The 17,592-nt window shown below is 39.1% G+C and overlaps 1 protein-coding gene across 1 annotated transcript in view; it reads right to left on the reverse strand.

Annotated features, from left to right (window-relative positions):
* Positions 1-17,592, reverse strand: part of LOC138646118 (demethylrebeccamycin-D-glucose O-methyltransferase-like) — a 63,805-nt gene that overhangs the window by 6,436 nt on the left and 39,777 nt on the right. Inside the window, exon 4 of the mRNA XM_069735580.1 lies at positions 14,262-14,372. Within this exon, the coding sequence (XP_069591681.1) occupies positions 14,262-14,372 (111 nt within the window). The remainder of the gene's footprint in view (positions 1-14,261; positions 14,373-17,592) is intronic.

Genomic DNA, 17,592 nt, shown 5'->3' on the forward strand with positions numbered 1-17,592 from the left:
TCTTCCCCCCAGCAATGTACTCCTCTGCACCCCGAAAACAAGAAGCCAGGAGGCAGGCGACCGCTGGACTCCTGAAAAAAGATGAGATGTTCCCTTTAAGACTATGAGGATTATGTAGAAAAAAAATGACAAATTTGGTTTAAACTCGGCTATATTCAGCTACTGTACCCCTGCTGTAAAAATATGTATCCTACTTTAAATCAAAATGAACATATAAATCTCTGCATGATTCTCTAAGCTTCGGAATTTCCCTTATGCATGGTATGCACTGCTAGTAATTTCTTCACTCCTCAATATTTCCCTAGGAACCTATTGTTCTTCAGTTTCAAAGATTAAAATATGATCCTAATATTTCTACTTTGTCATCAAAAATGTAATACATTTTATAACTTTATAACATTTTTTAAAACTTTGACCAGGTGCAAAGCAGTGGATAATTGATTCAACACAACATATAAAAGGTGCCACTTTCCTTGTCAAGGGCACAAGGTACAACAAAATAGACAAAACTTACTAAAGGATATGTAAATATGCTTCATTTATTATCTGAGCTACTTTTGGTGCAAAATGTTGATCTACAATGAACCATTCAGACGGTGTGTGTAAGAAACAGAGAAGTGCCTAACATGCCTCGCCAAATGAGGAAAAATTATCAATATTTTCAATGAAAGTGCTCTGTATTCTTTGTTTATTTGGCTACAGTCCCATAATGAGTATTTTGAGAGTTTTTGATGTTGCAGATTTTCTACATTTCTGCACCTATTACGTGAAGTTCATTGTTTAAATTGCACTTTTTAATATGCATGTTTTTTATGTTTTTTATGCATTTTATGTCTATTTTCATTATATCAAGTTTTAAATAAAGCTGCTTTGTTTTGTAAACTTACTGGTATTTGGCTTTGTTATTTAACATTGTCTAAACTTTATTGATATACTGTAGTCATGTGCGGATTACACGCATATTTAATTAGATTTTTGCTACATCAAAACCTTACCAAATACACATTGTAGAAATATAACATTAGAGATGGTTTAACCAGCTTTTTTCGGTTTTCCATTTTCATTTTTCACTCCCCTCTTTCCCAGAGCCATAATTTTTTTTATTTTTCTGTCAATATGGCCTTGTGAGGGCTTACTTTTTTCGGGCAAGATGTACTTTTGAATGACATCATTGGTTTTACCATGTCATGTACTAGAAAACGGGAAAAAAAAAATCCAAGTGCAGTGAAATTGCAAAAAAAGTGCAATCCCACACTTGTTTTTTGTTTGGCTTTTTTGCTAGGTTCACTAAATGCTAAAACTGACCTGCCATTGTGATTCTCCAGGTCATTAAGAGTTCACAGACACCAAATATGTCTAGGTTATTTTTTATCTAAGTGGTAAAAAAAAATTCCAAACTTTGCTGAAAAAAATAAATAAATAAATTGTGCCACTTTCTGATACCCCTAGCGTCTCCATTTTTCGTGTTCTTGGGTTGGATAAGCAGCTGAGCTGATGTTTTTAATGATACAATTTTGGTGCAGATATGTTATTTTGATTGCCCATTATTGCATTTTAATGCAATGTCGTGACGACCAAAAAAACATAATTCTGGCGTTTCAAATTTTTTTCTTGCTACGCCGTTTAGCAATCAGGTTAATCTTTCTTGTATTGATAGATTGGATGGTTCTGAATGCGTAGATACCAAATATGTGTATATTTGTTGTGTTTTTTTATTGTTTTATTTTGAATGGGGCGAAAAGGGGGTGATTTAAACTTTTATATTTTTTTATTTTTGATATATTTTTTTAAACTTTTTTTTCACTTTTGCCAAGCTTTAATAGCCTCTATGGGAGACTAGAAGCTGGCATAGCCTGATCAGCTCTGCTACATAGGAGCAAAGCTCAGATCGCTCCTATGTAGTAGATTTACTACAATGCTATGAGCACCGACTGCTGGGTGGCGCTCATAGAAATCCTTAATCAACAACCCCAGTGGTCTCAAGAAGACCTCTTGTTGTTAGGCCTATGCATTGCTGACTCCCGATCACGTGACGGGGGTCAGCGAAGCGCTCATTTCCAGCCTGATGGCCGGAAGCGCTAGTTAAATGCGTTTGACAGCGGCATTTAACTAGTTAAAAGCAGAGGGTGGATCGCGATTCCAGCTGCGGCTATTGAAGGCACATGTCAGCTGTACAAAACAGCTGACATGTCCTGGCTTTGATGGGAGCTCACCGCCGAAGCCCGCATCAAAGCGGGGGTTCTGACCTCGGATGTACTATCCCGTCCGAGGTCAGAAAGGGTTACAGGGAACCTGTCATCAGAAAAAAATGCTATTATCCTGCATACATGAGGTTAATCTTCGGGGTAAGAGTGTTACTAACCTCACATATAGTAAAGAGAAAGCCAGCTCACCTAGTACTTGACGTCCAGCTTGCACAGAACCAGGTGGATCCACCCCAGATAATATACTCAAGGGAAAAAAAAGTTGTTTTTCCAGCTTCTGGTAAAATGGTTCTTTCTTTATTTTAAGTTCATTAAAAATTTACAAAAATTACAAAGGTTGCATAGACAGGGCAAGGGAGCAAGATGCGTTTCGAACGCATACAATTACAAATGTACAGCCTTTGTCATTTTTGTAAATTTGTAATGCACTTAAAAAAAAAAAGAAAGAACTATTTTACCAGACGCTGGAACAACAACCTTTTTTTTTCCTTTAGAGTGTTACTAATCTGCCTGGTGCCCGCACTTTGCCAAATGCTGAAGAGAGAAAATTAACTTTATGTGATCCGGCAGCATTCAGATTTCAGTCATGGGGATGGCACCGATTCAGTCACAGCTCTGAGAATACAGAACGATGACCGTAATGGCGCCGCCGCCCCTGGCTAATATTGGTTCTGTATAAGGGTCAGCTGTCAGTCAGGGCCGGGGGCACGGTTATATCTGTCGCTCTGTACACTCAGAGCGATGACTGAACCAACGCCGGCACCGCCCCTGTGAATGAAATAGTTTTTGTAAATCTCTATTGCGAGATATGGATTTCAACCTTTGGCAGGTTTTGCTAGCATGCTGTAATATTATTTTGAATTTATATTGTCATAAATTTGAGTCATCCATGAAATTCAGCAAAAGGTAAGAGTAGACACATCTGGTATATATGTGCAGGAAAATTTAACAGACTTTGACAAGGTTATACACTAAACCAATGTAATCAATTCCAAGTCGTGATCATTCTTTCAGGCTTGAATTCTGCCTTATATACAAGTCATTAGCCTGGAAAGGAGGTGACTTAACATATTTTCCAGCAAAATCCATTTTGGTTATGTTTTTGTATGTTTTTTGGTGCACCTGTGTTGTGAATTCTGTGGCTGAGTTCACTTCTGTGGTCACAAGTGGTATTGCAGTCTCTGGGCTTCCTCCCTCAGGTGTTTTGGTGAGCTCGTTGGCTGCCTTGCTATTTAGCTCCACCTGAGTCTGTCTTCCTTGCTCCTTGTCAATGTTCCAGTGTTGGATCTGAGCTACTGCATCTTTCCTTGGGCCTGCTGCTCTGCTAGATAAGTGCTTCTAGTTTGTTTTCTGTTTTTTCTGTCCAGCTTGCTATTAACTTTTGCTGGAAGCTCTGAGAAGCAAAGGGGTGCACCGCCGTGCTGTTAGTTCGGCACGGTGGGTCTTTTTGCCCCTTTGCGTGGTTTTCGTTTTAGGGTTTTTTGTAGACTGCATAGTTCTCTTTGCTATCCTCGCTCTGTCTAGAATATCGGGCCTCACTTTGCTGAATCTATTTCATTCCTACGTTTGTCTTTTCATCTTGCTAACAGTCATTATATGTGGGGGGCTGCCTATTCCTTTGGGGTATTTCTCTGAGGTAAGTCAGGCTTGTATTTCTATCTTCAGGCTAGTCAGCTCCTCAGGCAGTGCCGAGTTGCATAGGTAGTTGATAGGCGCAATCCACTGCTGCTTACAGTTGTGTGAGGATAGATCAGGTACTGCAGTCTACAGAGATTCCACGTCTCAGAGCTCGTCCTATTGTTTTTGGTTATTGCCAGATCTCTGTATGTGCGCTGATTACTGCACGCTGTGTTGCCTGATTGCCAGCCATAACACACCTGTAAAAATGGCGTGAAACTCTGACAATATTGTTTACAGCTATTACCTAGGAGTCAGGAATGCTTCCAGGGGCGATCTCCATGATAATACTGTGTCATTTGAGCAGTGTTTCCATCATTTTCTCATGTTTTGAGACCTTAAATGGACCCCCGGGGGGATCGCGGTAAAAATACTTGGGTTTCCCATAGACTTACATTGGGCTCGTTGTTCTGGCCGAGTTCCCGAGTATTCCAATTTGCCCGACCCGAGCAACAAGCACCTGAGCATTTTAGTGCTTGCTCATCACTACATATTGCATTTGCAATGCCCTAAAAGGAGCTAAAACATGAGAAAACCCTGAAAGTAACCCAATTTTGGACACAAAACCCCTCAAGAAATATATTTAGAAATGAAGTGACCTTTCTGGACACAGGCACTTTACAACGGATTATTCTATAGGGACATGAAAATGAAAACCTATCTTTTTGTCGTCTTAAATTATGCTTTATCCTCAAATTTATTTAATCTTCAAAAGGGTTAATAGGACAAAATGGACCCCATAATTTGTAAAGCAATTTCTCCCAAATGCAGTAGTTCTTTATGCATGCTGAAAAACTACTGTTTAGGCACATGAGAGGACAACGAGGGCAAAAAACATTATTCAGCCTTTAGACTGCAAATTTGTCCAAAAACTGCCAATACAGCAGAAAACCCTCAAAGGTATGCCATTTCAGAAACTATACTTCTCAACGAATTTATGAATTTACTTGAGGTGTGGTGAGCATTTTGATCAAACAGTTGCTTCAACGAATTTTATAAGTCTGGGTTGTGGAAAACTTTTGCTTTTTTCCACTATAATATTCTTTTAGTCACAATTTTATCACTTTCACTTCATAATAGAAGAAAATATTCCCACTCATTTGAAAAGCAATTTTTCAGAAATGCATTAATACTGAACAAGTGGTTGAAAACTTCAGTTTGTGTATTAGGTGGGTCTCGAAAGACTCACTATTTGACTTTGGACTACAAATTTGTTGATAGTAGCTTTTGGGCATAACCTGCATAGCCCCTGAATTGCTAGAACAGCAGAAAATCCCTAAAGAAAAACTACACCTCACAAGAAATTAGTCTTGTGGTGTAATGAGCATTTTTATATTAGAAGTGTTTCACCAATTTATTTAGTATTAAGCTATGTAAAAATAAAAAAAGATATTTGTTACAATAATGGAAAATTTAGCTCAATTTTATTCATTTTTATCATGGCTAATAAGAAAAAATGAACCTGTAGAGAGGGCCCCTTAAGATAATTACCCTGGAGGGCCTAGGCACCCCAGTCTGACTCTATTTATACAATAGTATAAGATCGCCACTAAGCCTTCATTTTTTCCAAACTACATAATCCCAAGTTTAATAACCTATCTTGGTATTGCAGCTCAACCATTCCCTTAATAACCTTGGTTGCTTGTGTCTGCATCTGTTCTAGTTCAGCCATGTCATTCTCATAACCTGCAGCCCAAAATTGTACACAGTATTTTGTGTGGCTGCACTAGTGACTTGGGTAGAGGCAAATCATATTCTTGTCATGAGCATTTATGCTTCTTTTAGTATAGCCTAAGATTTAATTTTTCTTGACAGTAGTTAAATGGCACTGGTCACTAAAGTTGAATTTGCCTTCCACTCATACGTCCAAGTCTATTTTAGTGACAGTTTCATCCAGTGCTTTACCGTTTAGTATATAATTGTACATTTTTATTCCCTGGTTCAATTGTATGACCTTACATTTGTCTACTTCCAACAGGTGGCGCTATAAGAGTTAAGTCCTCTTTTTCTTAAAAGAGGCAATATTATATTTCCCTGAGGAGCATTGCACGGCGAATAAGCCTCCTTACCTTGACAAGCCAGAGCTGGTATGTCACTCTCCATAAGGAGAAACGATACCCCTTAGACCCCAGTCCAGAGCCTCTCACCTAGCCAAATTAGTTCTCATGCTTCGTACTGACGAGGGCCAACAGCCTGAAACACCGTGTCTGCGAATTGAGATATAAATTTGGCTTTTATCCTAAGTCATATTGCACGACTCGTTAAAGAGTTGATTGTGACTTGTAGGATCGCTACTTCCAACAGGTGGCGCTATAAGAGTTATGTCCTCTTTTTCTTAAAAGAGGCAATCTGCATCTTACATTTGTCAACATTCAACTTTAATGTCAAACTCTATCACCACAAAAACCATACATTGTTCAATGGTCTTTATTACAGATTTCCCTGCCTGTTTCCCTAATAACGGAATTCCTCAGTATCAGCACCTGTCTGGCTTTCCCTGCCTCCCTATTCCTCTCTTTACCAGAGCAGACAATCCCCTGGATTTCAGAGGAAGAGTTTTACTGCAGCAGTGGGATTCTTGTACTGACAGCCCCCTCATCTGTCAACTTAACAAACTTGAGAGGTTGTTTCAGATCAGGACTATTCTATATAATACTCTTCGCTCTACCATGCCATCAATCATCCAGCTAGGTGCCTTATTGTCCTAAACTTCTATGCTGCCATTCTGTCCTACATCTTCCGTATGGAGTCACACTCTATCGCCATCTGCTTCTTTTTATGATTATTATTATTTTGTTTACTATGCATTTATATTGAAGTCTGATGGCTATGATATTATGGCTATGATATTATTATACATGAACATATATATGCAGTGTTATATGCTTAGTCCTATGTTAGTCAATATATATTTTGTCCTTAGTATTACGATATATGTCTGCTGTTCCTATATATCTTCCCTGTTGGCATGCACTTTCACTGGTGGGCTCGTCACCTTGACGCGTGCGCACCGCGGCGCTCGGCACGCTGTCCGGTCTCCGGCGTCTTCCTTCGCTGTGGTGTGAGGGAGTTGTTCCCTCCCCTCGGCGTCAGACGCCGGCGCCGCCCAGCGTCCTGTGCTGCCTTGGTGATGTACGCGTCATCAGTGGGAGGCGGGTCTCAGCAGTGGCGGCCAAACGAGGTACACAGCAATGGCGGCAGCATTGTGACTAGATGGTAATGTGGTTCAGCGTTATTCATCGCCATGGTAGCATGTCCTATGGGCGCATTCATGACATCATGTTCCCAGCATACCTTTGATTGGAACTATAACATTCAGCTGATGCATGTAGCAGTGATTGGTGGTTGCTCTGTATTTTAAGCTTGTCACTTCCCCTACCTTGTTACCCCTTGAGAAAGGCTCATCACGCCGAAACGCGCGTTGGGGTGGGTACAAGCTGTGGACCGGGGTATACTTTGTGCCTGTGCAGGTAAATATGATGGATTTGTTCAGTTAGTATTACCGCTGTATTGTTTAGATGTATTTCCAAGTTGGATACTGCTTTCCTGCGATGGCCATTTCTAGCTATCCTCATTTAGGACTTAGATATTGATTACTATTGTCTATGTGGTCTTCATGCCTGTACCCCTGGCCATTTCATGGTGCACATTGTGACCTGAGTTTTTTCCTTCTTCCCTCCCTGGCCGTATTAAATACCGTTTTTTATTCATATTTAATAAAGGATTTATATGACTTTCTATTTGAGTGTTTTTGATCGTGTTTTCTATGGTCGTTTATCTCTAAGTTGCGATTTTCCCATAGACATGTCCGTAATGGCCCATATTTAATATCTAACATTGGATTATACATCATTCACTTTACAACTGTTATATGGGCATGCTTCTCATGAAGTTGTGTTTTTCATCTTCCGTATCTGTTCAGTGAGCAGCAAATTCCTTTCCATATTGTCAATGGGTCAATGGATCTCAGTGTTGCAAGTTGCTCATTTAGATTTAATATCTGAGCTTCCAAATGTACACATGCATACATCTCACACAGCTATATACACCCTCAAATGGCTTGCCAAGAATTGCCTATATGCGACAAGATTTTAATTGAATGACATTGTCAAAAATGGAGGACTGCACAAACACCAGCATATAAACAAGAAAATATCAATGGTGAATTAATACAAATAACTCCCTTCTAAAGTCACTGGATGTAAGTTCATTGGCTCTCAAGTGACATTTCAGCCAAACCATACTTAAAACAAACTTTATTATTTCATATGCTGTTAGAGATTTTAAAGTTTATATTCTTTAGCTGCAACACAACCTGAAACTCACTGCAATCTGTGTATTATCTGAGATATCACTTTGAGCATATTATTGTTGCATAGTTTGGTCGCAGAAGAAACTTGTGAGAGTAGGTTATATGGGGTAATTCAACTTTTATCTTCACAGAACATGAGGTACATGCATCAGCTTCTTAATACAGCTTAATAGGAAGTCTAAAGAACTTTTTACCAGAGAGAATGTGAAATCAAATTACAAGTATATGCATTACATTCAACTAAGCATATAACAGTAACAACATCACCATCTACTGTCAGAAAACTCCTCCTGCACACAAATAAGTCTGTATCTGTTGCATAACTGCCAACACCCTTTCTCAACAGTAAGAACTTATTCAGTTAAGCCTAATTTCTTCACCAGTCTCTGATGTCAGCATTCAATGCCTTTGTGAAAAAATCTGCTGTCATATCTTCAGTTGGGCAGTACTCTAAATTTAGGATTCCTTGCTCCTGGTGATCTCCCAAGAAGTGAAACTTCACATCAGTGTGTTTAGTTCTTGGATTAACTCTTTCCATCTGAGCAAGAACTAGACATCCTTGATTGTCCTCCTACATCTTTATTAGTCCCAATTGTTGTTGTCCTAAGTCTGTTAGCAGTTATCTTAACCATAGAACTTCTTGGCTGGCATGTGCTGCAGCGACATATTCTGCTTCTGTCGATGACAGTTTTACTATTGATTGTTTCTTATTAGTCCAATTAATTTGCTTTAGCGGCTTGTTCTAACCATATATACTTTTCCGTAGCTTACAAGCCATGTTTGGTTTCCTTTTATCCTTTAATCCTGGGTAGTTGTTCCATGTCAATGTCTCCTGTTAAGTCTTCATTCAGAAATGCTGCCTTTACATCCAGATATTTCAACTGCTTTTGTTTCATTGCTGCAACTGCAAACAAAGTTCTGATTGTGTTGTATTTGACAACTGGAGAAAATGTCTCATCATATTCTTCTCCATATTTCTGAGAATAGCCTTTAGCTACAAGTCTTGCTCATTATCGATCAGCTGTGTCATCTGCTTGGTATTTTACTTTAAAAACCCATTTACATCCTATAGCCTTATTTCCTTTTGGCAGTTCTGTCAGTATCCTTGTCTTTGAATCATGCATGGATTTTATTTCTATTTCTGCAGCCTTTATCCATTTGTTGGCCTATTCTTAAGAAAGTTGAGATATGTCCTTCCAAGATGTAAGGTCATAAATTTTATTTGTACTTGCCTTGTATGAAAGACATTGAGGTGGTCTTCCCTTGTTTTCTCTTATTGAGCGTCTTGGTTCTGTGTCTATATGGAGCTGTATCTCCATACAGTTTTTTGATTTTCATCGATTTCCACTTCTTTCTTATTAGATGTTTCTGCAGTTGTATCACTGTCGTTTCTATAGATCTTAAATGAATGTTAAACTGTTATTTGCTGTGATTCTGTTGGTCACTATATCCGCCACGCGACCAATCACAAGCCGCTACGTCTTTGAAAGTCATTAACGCCCTCATTTTTAAAAATGAGCGCGTTAATAGCTTGCGGTGACGTCGCGGCTTGTGATTGGTCGCGTGGCCGCGACCAATCACAAGCCGCTACGTCTTTGAAAGCCATTAATGCGCTCATTTTTAAAAATGAGCGCGTTAATAGCTTGCGGTGACGTCGCGGCTTGTGATTGGTCGCGTGGCCGCGACCAATCACAAGCCGCTACGTCTTTGAAAGCCATTAACGCGCTCATTTTTAAAAATGAGCGCGTTAATAGCTTGCGGTGACGTCGCGGCTTGTGATTGGTCGCGTGGCGGTCACATGGGCGGCCCGCGACCAATCAGAAGCCGGGACGTGATTCTCAGGTCCTAAAAGCGCTGATTTTGAACAACGAAGCCTGCCGGTTACCCGCGCTGAGTTCAGGGGCCGCCGGAGAGGTAAATATATCAATATTTTTTATTTTAATTCTTCATTTTACACATCCCTATGGATCCCAGGGCCTGAAGGAGAGTTTCCTCTCCTTCAGACCCTGGGAACCATGAGAATACCTTCCGATACTTGATGTCCCATTGACTTGTATTGGTATCGGATATCGGTATCGGCGATATCCGATATTTTTCGGGTATCGGCCGATACTATCCGATACCGATACTTTCAAGTATCGGACGGTATCGCTCAACACTAGTCATGTGACTTGTTACTCCTAAGTCAATAAACCAGCCTGATGATGACTCTTTATCAGTTACTTTAAATGTACCACTCCAGTGATCTGCATGTGGGTTAGAAATTGTGCTTTTTATTTTCTGTTTATTCTCCTTTTGGTGTAATTTTTCTTGTTCTGCATTCCATATAGTACAGTCTTTCTTTAAATGTCCCTTTTTCTTACAACTGAAACATTCTTTTGTCTCTGTATTATGGGGCTTCTTGTCTGTCGCTTTAAGAGCATTTTCACTATCCCTTTCATCATTTGTTTGCTCTTTCCTCCTATGATATTCATCTATAAGTCTGGTCTTTACCAACTCTAGTGTAATGTCTGCTTCAGGTCTTTTCTCTAGTGCATTTATCAGAGCAGTGTATGAATCTGGTAAACTGCACAATAATATTGCTGCTATATGGCTTTCCTTAACCCCTTTCTGACCACGGACGGGATAGTACGTCCAAGGTCAGATCCCCCTCTTTGATGCAGGGCCCCGGCGGTGAGCCCGCATCAAAGCCGGGACATGTCAGCTGTTTTGAACAGCTGACATGTGCCCACAATAGTGGTGGGTGAAATCGCAATTCACCCACCGCTATTAACTAGTTAAATGCCACTGTCAAATGCTGACAGCGGCATTTAACCGGCGCTTCCGGCCTTCTGGCCGGAAATGAGCGCATCGCTGACCCCCGTCACATGATCGGGGGTCAGCGATGCATCAGAATGGTAACCATAGAGGTCCTTGAGACCTCTATGGTTACTGATCCCGGCTAGTGCCACTCTGTGGTCGGTGCTCATAGCAAGCCTGTTATTAAGCTACATAGCAGCGATCTGATGATCGCTGCTATGTAGCAGAGGCGATCGAGTTGTGCCAGCTTTTAGCCTCCCATGGAGGCTATTGAAGCACGGCAAAAGTTAAAAAAAAGTGACAAAAAAAGTGAAAAAAATAAAAAAAATATAAAATTTTAAATCACCCCCCTTTCGCCCCATTCAAAATAAATCAATAAAAAAAATCAAACCTACACATATTTTGTATCGCTGCATTCAGAATCACCCGAACTATCAATGAAAAAAAGGATTAACCTGATCGCTAAAAGGCGTAGCGAGAAAAAAATTCAAAAACCAGAATTACTTTTTTTGGTCGCCGTGAGATTGTATTAAAATGCAATAAGGGGCGATAAAAAGAATGTATCTGCACCAAAATGATAACATTAAAAACACCAGCTCGGCATGCAAAAAATAGGCCCGCAACCGACCCCAGACCATGAAAAATGGAGATGCTACGGGTATGGGAAAATAGTGCAATTTTCTTTTTTTTTAGCAAAGTTTGGAATTTTTTTTCACTACTTAGATAAAAGAGAACCTAAACATGTTTGGTGTCTATGAACTCGTAATGACATGTAGAATCATAATAGTAGGTCAGTTTTAGCATTTAGTGAACCTAGTAAAAAAGCCAAACAAAAAACAAGTGTGGGATTGCACTATTGTTGCAATATCACCGCACTAGGAATTTTTTTCCCGTTTTCCAGTACATGACATGCTAAAACCAATGATGTTGTTCAAAAGTGCAACTTGTTTTGCAAAAAATAAGCCCTTGCATGGCCATATTGACGGAAAAATAAAAAGTTATGGCTCTGGGAAGGTGGGGGGGGGGGAGAATGAACGCGGAAAAATGGAAAATCCCAAGGTCATGAAGGGGTTAAAGGGAACCTGTCATCCCAAAAATGGAAGTTGAGCTAAGCCCACTGGCATCAGGGGCTTATTTACAGCATTCTGGAATACTGTAGATAAGCCCCCGATGTAACCTGAAAGATGAGAAAAAGGTTAGATTATACTCAACCATGGGTGGTCCCGCTGCGGTGGGCGTCTTGGTCCGGTCCGGGGCCTTCCATCTTCTTATGATCACATCCTCCTTTTATCTTCATGCTGCAGCTCTGGTGCAGGCGTGCTTTGTGTGCCCTGTTGAGGGCAGAGCAAAGTACTGCAGTGCGCAGGCACCAGGAAAGGTCAAAGAGGCCCGGCGCCAGCGCACTGCAGTACTGTGCTCTGCCCTCAACAGGGCCTGTGCTGGAGCCGCAGCGTGAAGACAAGAAGAGTAAGTCATCGTAAGAAGATGGGAGGCCCCGGACCGGACCGCAACGCCCATCGGACCGGACCGCAGTGGGAACACCCCGGGTGAGTATAATATAACCTCTTTTTCTCATCTTTCAGAATACATCGGGGGCTTATCTAACATACAGCATTCCAGAATGCTGTAGATAACCCCTGATGCCGGTGGCCTTAGCTCAACTTCCATTTTGGGCGTGACTGGTTCCCTTTAACGTCTTCACCAACTGATCTCAGCTGTGTTACCACCACCATCATGAAGTTTATATGCTTCTGCATATCTTTCCTTGCACTTAATCTCATCTTGTAAAATTTTCTTAGCAGGAATAGTTTGTGATTTATACTTGATCTTTCATGTAGCTTTCTCAATGCTTCCCATATTCCCTTTGCTGTATTCTCATTCCTTATGTGGATTAACTGATCATCCTCCGCTAATAAGCTGATTGTAGCTCTTGCTTGTCTGTTTTTCTTATCCCATCTCTGAATATTATCATTGGGTCTGTCTGTAGTGATTACCTCCCATAAATCATCTTTAGACAATAACATCTCCACTTTAAATTTCCATAACTGATAGTTCTCATTGTTCATCTTTAGCTTATTTTTCTTACTTGTTTGGAGAAAATTGCTCTGAAGTATTCTTTTGCATTCACCAAGTCCTTTTTGTCTTCTATGATGGGCCTATAACCTGTTACATAGTTTGGTCACAGAAGAAACTTGGAAGAATAGACTATATGGGGTAAATCAACTTTTATCTACACAGAACACTTTATACAGCATAACAGGAAGTCTAAAGCACCTTTTACCAGAGAGAAAATGAAACCAAAGTACAAGTATATGCATGACATTCAACTAAGCATATAACAGTAACAACATCACCATCTACTGTCAGAAAAGTGTAAACTCCTCCTGAATGCAAGTCTATATCTGTTGCATATCTGCCAACAATTAATGCATCACTTTATACATTGTCCCTATTTAGAAGGAAGTATGGACTTAATACAAGTTTAACAACGCTGTTATTTTAGGCATCCATGTGAATCAATACTGTTCAGCAGTACACCAAGTTCCTATGTGTAGTTATTGCTGAGCCAAAAGTGCTTTGGCTCCAGTGTGTGGCTCCTATAAAATACTGTACTATCCTCTAAAACCATGTTTTTGGGAAAGAAAAGCTTTATAAAATGGGAGGGTAAAGGAACATACAATGATTTTTCTTCTTATGCTTTCATTAAGAATAAGCAAAGAAGGAGAATGCCATCTCACCGCAATCAATATCTAGATGATCCCAGAGTATGGAAAAGGGTCTTTGTTGTTACACAATAGAAATGGCAAAAATAAGAAATCCAGTTTCATGGGATAAAACGTAATTGGTGAATGATCTTATGTCCAAAAGGTGAAAATAAAAACCTGAAATATTGTCATGTAAAGTTCATAGTCAAAGAGCTGATGCGAATAGGTGATCAACGCGTTTTTGGTGATACACCCATTTGAAGAATTGACAATATTTCATGTTTATTATTTTCACTTTTTGGATTTGAGTTCATTGACTAATAAAGGTAAGTTATATCTGGTAAAGCTGGATTCCTCCTTTTTGCAATTTCTGTAAAATTCTTTGAAATAAAAAGAAATTCCTAAGCTGCCATATAAAATCAATGGTGATGTGAATCATATTTAAAAATCCATGAAACAATGGTGTGCATAAGACTTCATAGACTCATAAGCATTTTTATAACTTTTAAAAATAAAGTTAGTTAAAAGAAATATATAGAAATTATTTCAAATTTCCATACTGACCTCAGAGTTAACTTTTGACATCTGTTCTGAATGGTTTTTATAGTATACTTCTGTTGGTAGATAGTAACAAAACAAAGCAAGGCATCCACCAGGTTTAAGAATCTGGTCCATCTGAAATTATTTATTTCTCTTTTAAATCTCATTTAATTGATAATGAATTAAAAAATTATGATAAAGCTAAAAATGGATTGAAGATTAGTGCTACAAAGATATAAAATAAGACTTAGTATACTAGTATAATGTAGATTCACATGTTCAACATTTAAATAATACAAAAAGCATTTTGTGGACAAAATTGGAAAAAAATCGATAAGCAGTAAAGAAAATTTGGGGGCTCAAAAACTGTATAAAATGAAGGAAAACTGAACCATCACTGTCTACATATACAAAATGATTGGGTATATAGCATCCACAGACTAGAAGAAAGATAAATATCATTACAGGTGGCATATGTTCACAAGGTTTATACATGTGGTATAAATAAGGCATTGACCGTTGTAGTTTGTTGGTTTCACATAAGGGCTTGATCCATCAAGAAGGTGAAAATTTTGTTAATTAGGAGATAGTATAAATATTATATAATCAATATATCTCTCAGAGCATTGTTTATTAACTTGTATCAGGTCATTAGGTATAGCAGACACTAGGCCTCTGGGACTTTGAGCATAGTAATTTGAAAACGTTGTTTGGGGATAGAGGATTGGCAGAGTAGAAGTAAATTCTAGGAATACCAAATATCCCTAGTAGGCCAGTAAAGCTTAGATACATTTATAAATCTCACCAAGTGTTTAAACACCTGCTTCATGCTTTACTCCTATACGTATTAATTGGATGCAATAAATTATTCTTTAGGTGCTTGTAAGAGGGCTCAAAATGACGTAGGATGCTTTAACTTACACTGCCATAATTGTACTTTGTCCCTGGTGAGGAAGACCAATCTACCTGCAAGAGAGAGTACCACCACTGATGAGAGGACAAGCAATAAGTAGTAGAGAGACGCACTATAGCAGTGAATAGTGCCCAACAACATGAAGGTTAGCCACCAACAGGAAGTAGGGATAAGAGAGCTACACCAGAGTGAGTTTGTACAATGATGAGAAAATAGGTTTTTATTAAGAATGACACAGAGACTGTGTCAAAATAAACAAGGAGCATCTGATAGATCTACTGGCTTTTTATGGTGTCACAAATAAAAGTCCAATGTGTTTTCTTATGTCAAAAAACTTATACTGTTTATGGTGTCTGTCTTTTTTCTTTTTGCCCTTAATGAGTGTGGACATTGTCCTGTCATGAAGGGCCACTCTTTCCTATATTTAAAGGGGACATAATTATCCACAAACAAGCACTCCTTGCCATAAAAGAATACACATTTGCTTACAAAATTAACAAATGATGCTCAGAGTTGGATTGGTAATGCACTAGAACCCACGAATGCCAGAGTTCACTAGCTGAAAACTATAGATAATAATCTGGGAATCCCAATCAACAGTTTGCAGGCTCATCGTTGAATGGATGTGCTCCCATAAAAAAATTATACAAAAAATGAAATACTCCTTTGGAGACTGGAGTATACTCAATTTTGTTAGTGTAATATAGCCAACTACTGATATAGGTACGGTTTTTTCAAATTTATATTTATCTTGAATATGGGAAATCGGTGGAGACATATTATACTTTAGGGCTTCTTTAAGTTCATTTTAATCAATAGGGCTTGGAATAATAATAAATTCCACTATTGGATGTGTTAAATTAAATGTTCCTGTGCCGAGATAATCTTATACATGTGCCCCTGCTGTGTGCTGCATAATGGTTGTGCAGGAACATGGTCTCATCATACCACGACTCCTGGGCAGGGGAGGACACAACAGAGTATACAGGCATTATAGTATGGGATTACAAATAATTCTTTATTTGATGTAAAATATTTTTTTAATACACTAAGGGAAATGTTTTATCTCACAAAAAGATTTAGCTGTGATCCCCTCCTGTTCTGTCTGTATACTATTTTTCTCCCCCCACCCCTACCCAGGAGCTGTGCTATGATCAGACCAAGTTTCTGCACGGTCAGACACAGCCATTACACAGTACACAGCGGGGGCACATTTATAAGATTATCTCAGCACAGGAACATTTTATTTAAACACATGCAATTGTGGAACTTCTTTATATTCCTAGATCTATTGATTAAAATTAATTGTTGGGAAACCCCATTAATAAAAGTTTCCACTATTAACATCGCATAAGCTCTGATTTGTCCCACTTCACTTATAGTCTAGAAAATCAAACTAATTAATCATAGCAATGTTGTATAATAGGATGGTAGTTGGTTATGATATGAAGAAGATCATGAGCACAAAACAAAATTTAGAGCAGAGAAATTAAAAGTATACCATACGCACTTTGTTGGGAGTGTACAATCACTGCGGCAAGTAATCTGCTCAAAATAAAATAGAAAAAAAGGGAGCGACTGCATTCCAATAGGTTGCAGAAAACTCTCCCATTTTGTTCTTTCATCAATACAAAAAATGCGACGTTTTAATCCACAATATTCAGTAGGTCTTTTTTCATACAAGCTAGATAAATAGCAATACTGTGGATTGAAACATCACATTTTTTTGTACTGATTGAAGAAAAAAGTAGGAAATGAACAAGATCATGTCATCTGCATAAAGACCTATTCAGTTTTCTCATTCCCAAAAAATTGTTTTGTTTCTAATTTGATCGGCTTAAAATCTAATTCTTCTGTCAGCATGTGTGATCACTCTACCAAGTACCTATGTCCGCAAGTTCTCAAATTTTTCAAATACACTGCTAGTCATAGGTAATTCCTCAGTAAGAGCAGCACATTTTGTGCAGATACAGTGGAGAAAAAGTATTTAGTCAGCCAGCAATTGTGCAAGTTCTCCCACTTAAAAAGATGAGAGAGGCCTGTAACATCATAGGTAGACCACAACTATGAGACTCACCTAAAAACATGCAAGATTTTTGGCTCTCACAGACCTGTAACTTCTTCTTTAAGAGGCTCCTCTGCCCCCCACTTATCACCTGTAAAAATGGCACCTGTTTGAACGTGTTATCAGTATAAAAGACACCTGTCCACAACCTCAAACAGTCACACTCCAAACTCCACTATGGTGAAGACCAAAGAGCTGTTGAAGGACACCAGAAACAAAATTGTAGCCCTGTGTGACGCCCAGGAGACCGGGATACCCAGCACCGGACCAATGGGGTCTGTCTCTTGAGGGGGATGTCACAGGTGGCTTGACCCGATGCTGTGGCCTCAGGCAATGCACAGTGTAAGGGGTATCGTGAGGGGACAGGCACTTACTTG

This window comes from Ranitomeya imitator, chromosome 7 (genome assembly GCF_032444005.1).
Source record: "Ranitomeya imitator isolate aRanImi1 chromosome 7, aRanImi1.pri, whole genome shotgun sequence".
In the NCBI taxonomy this organism is placed as follows: domain Eukaryota; kingdom Metazoa; phylum Chordata; class Amphibia; order Anura; family Dendrobatidae; genus Ranitomeya; species Ranitomeya imitator.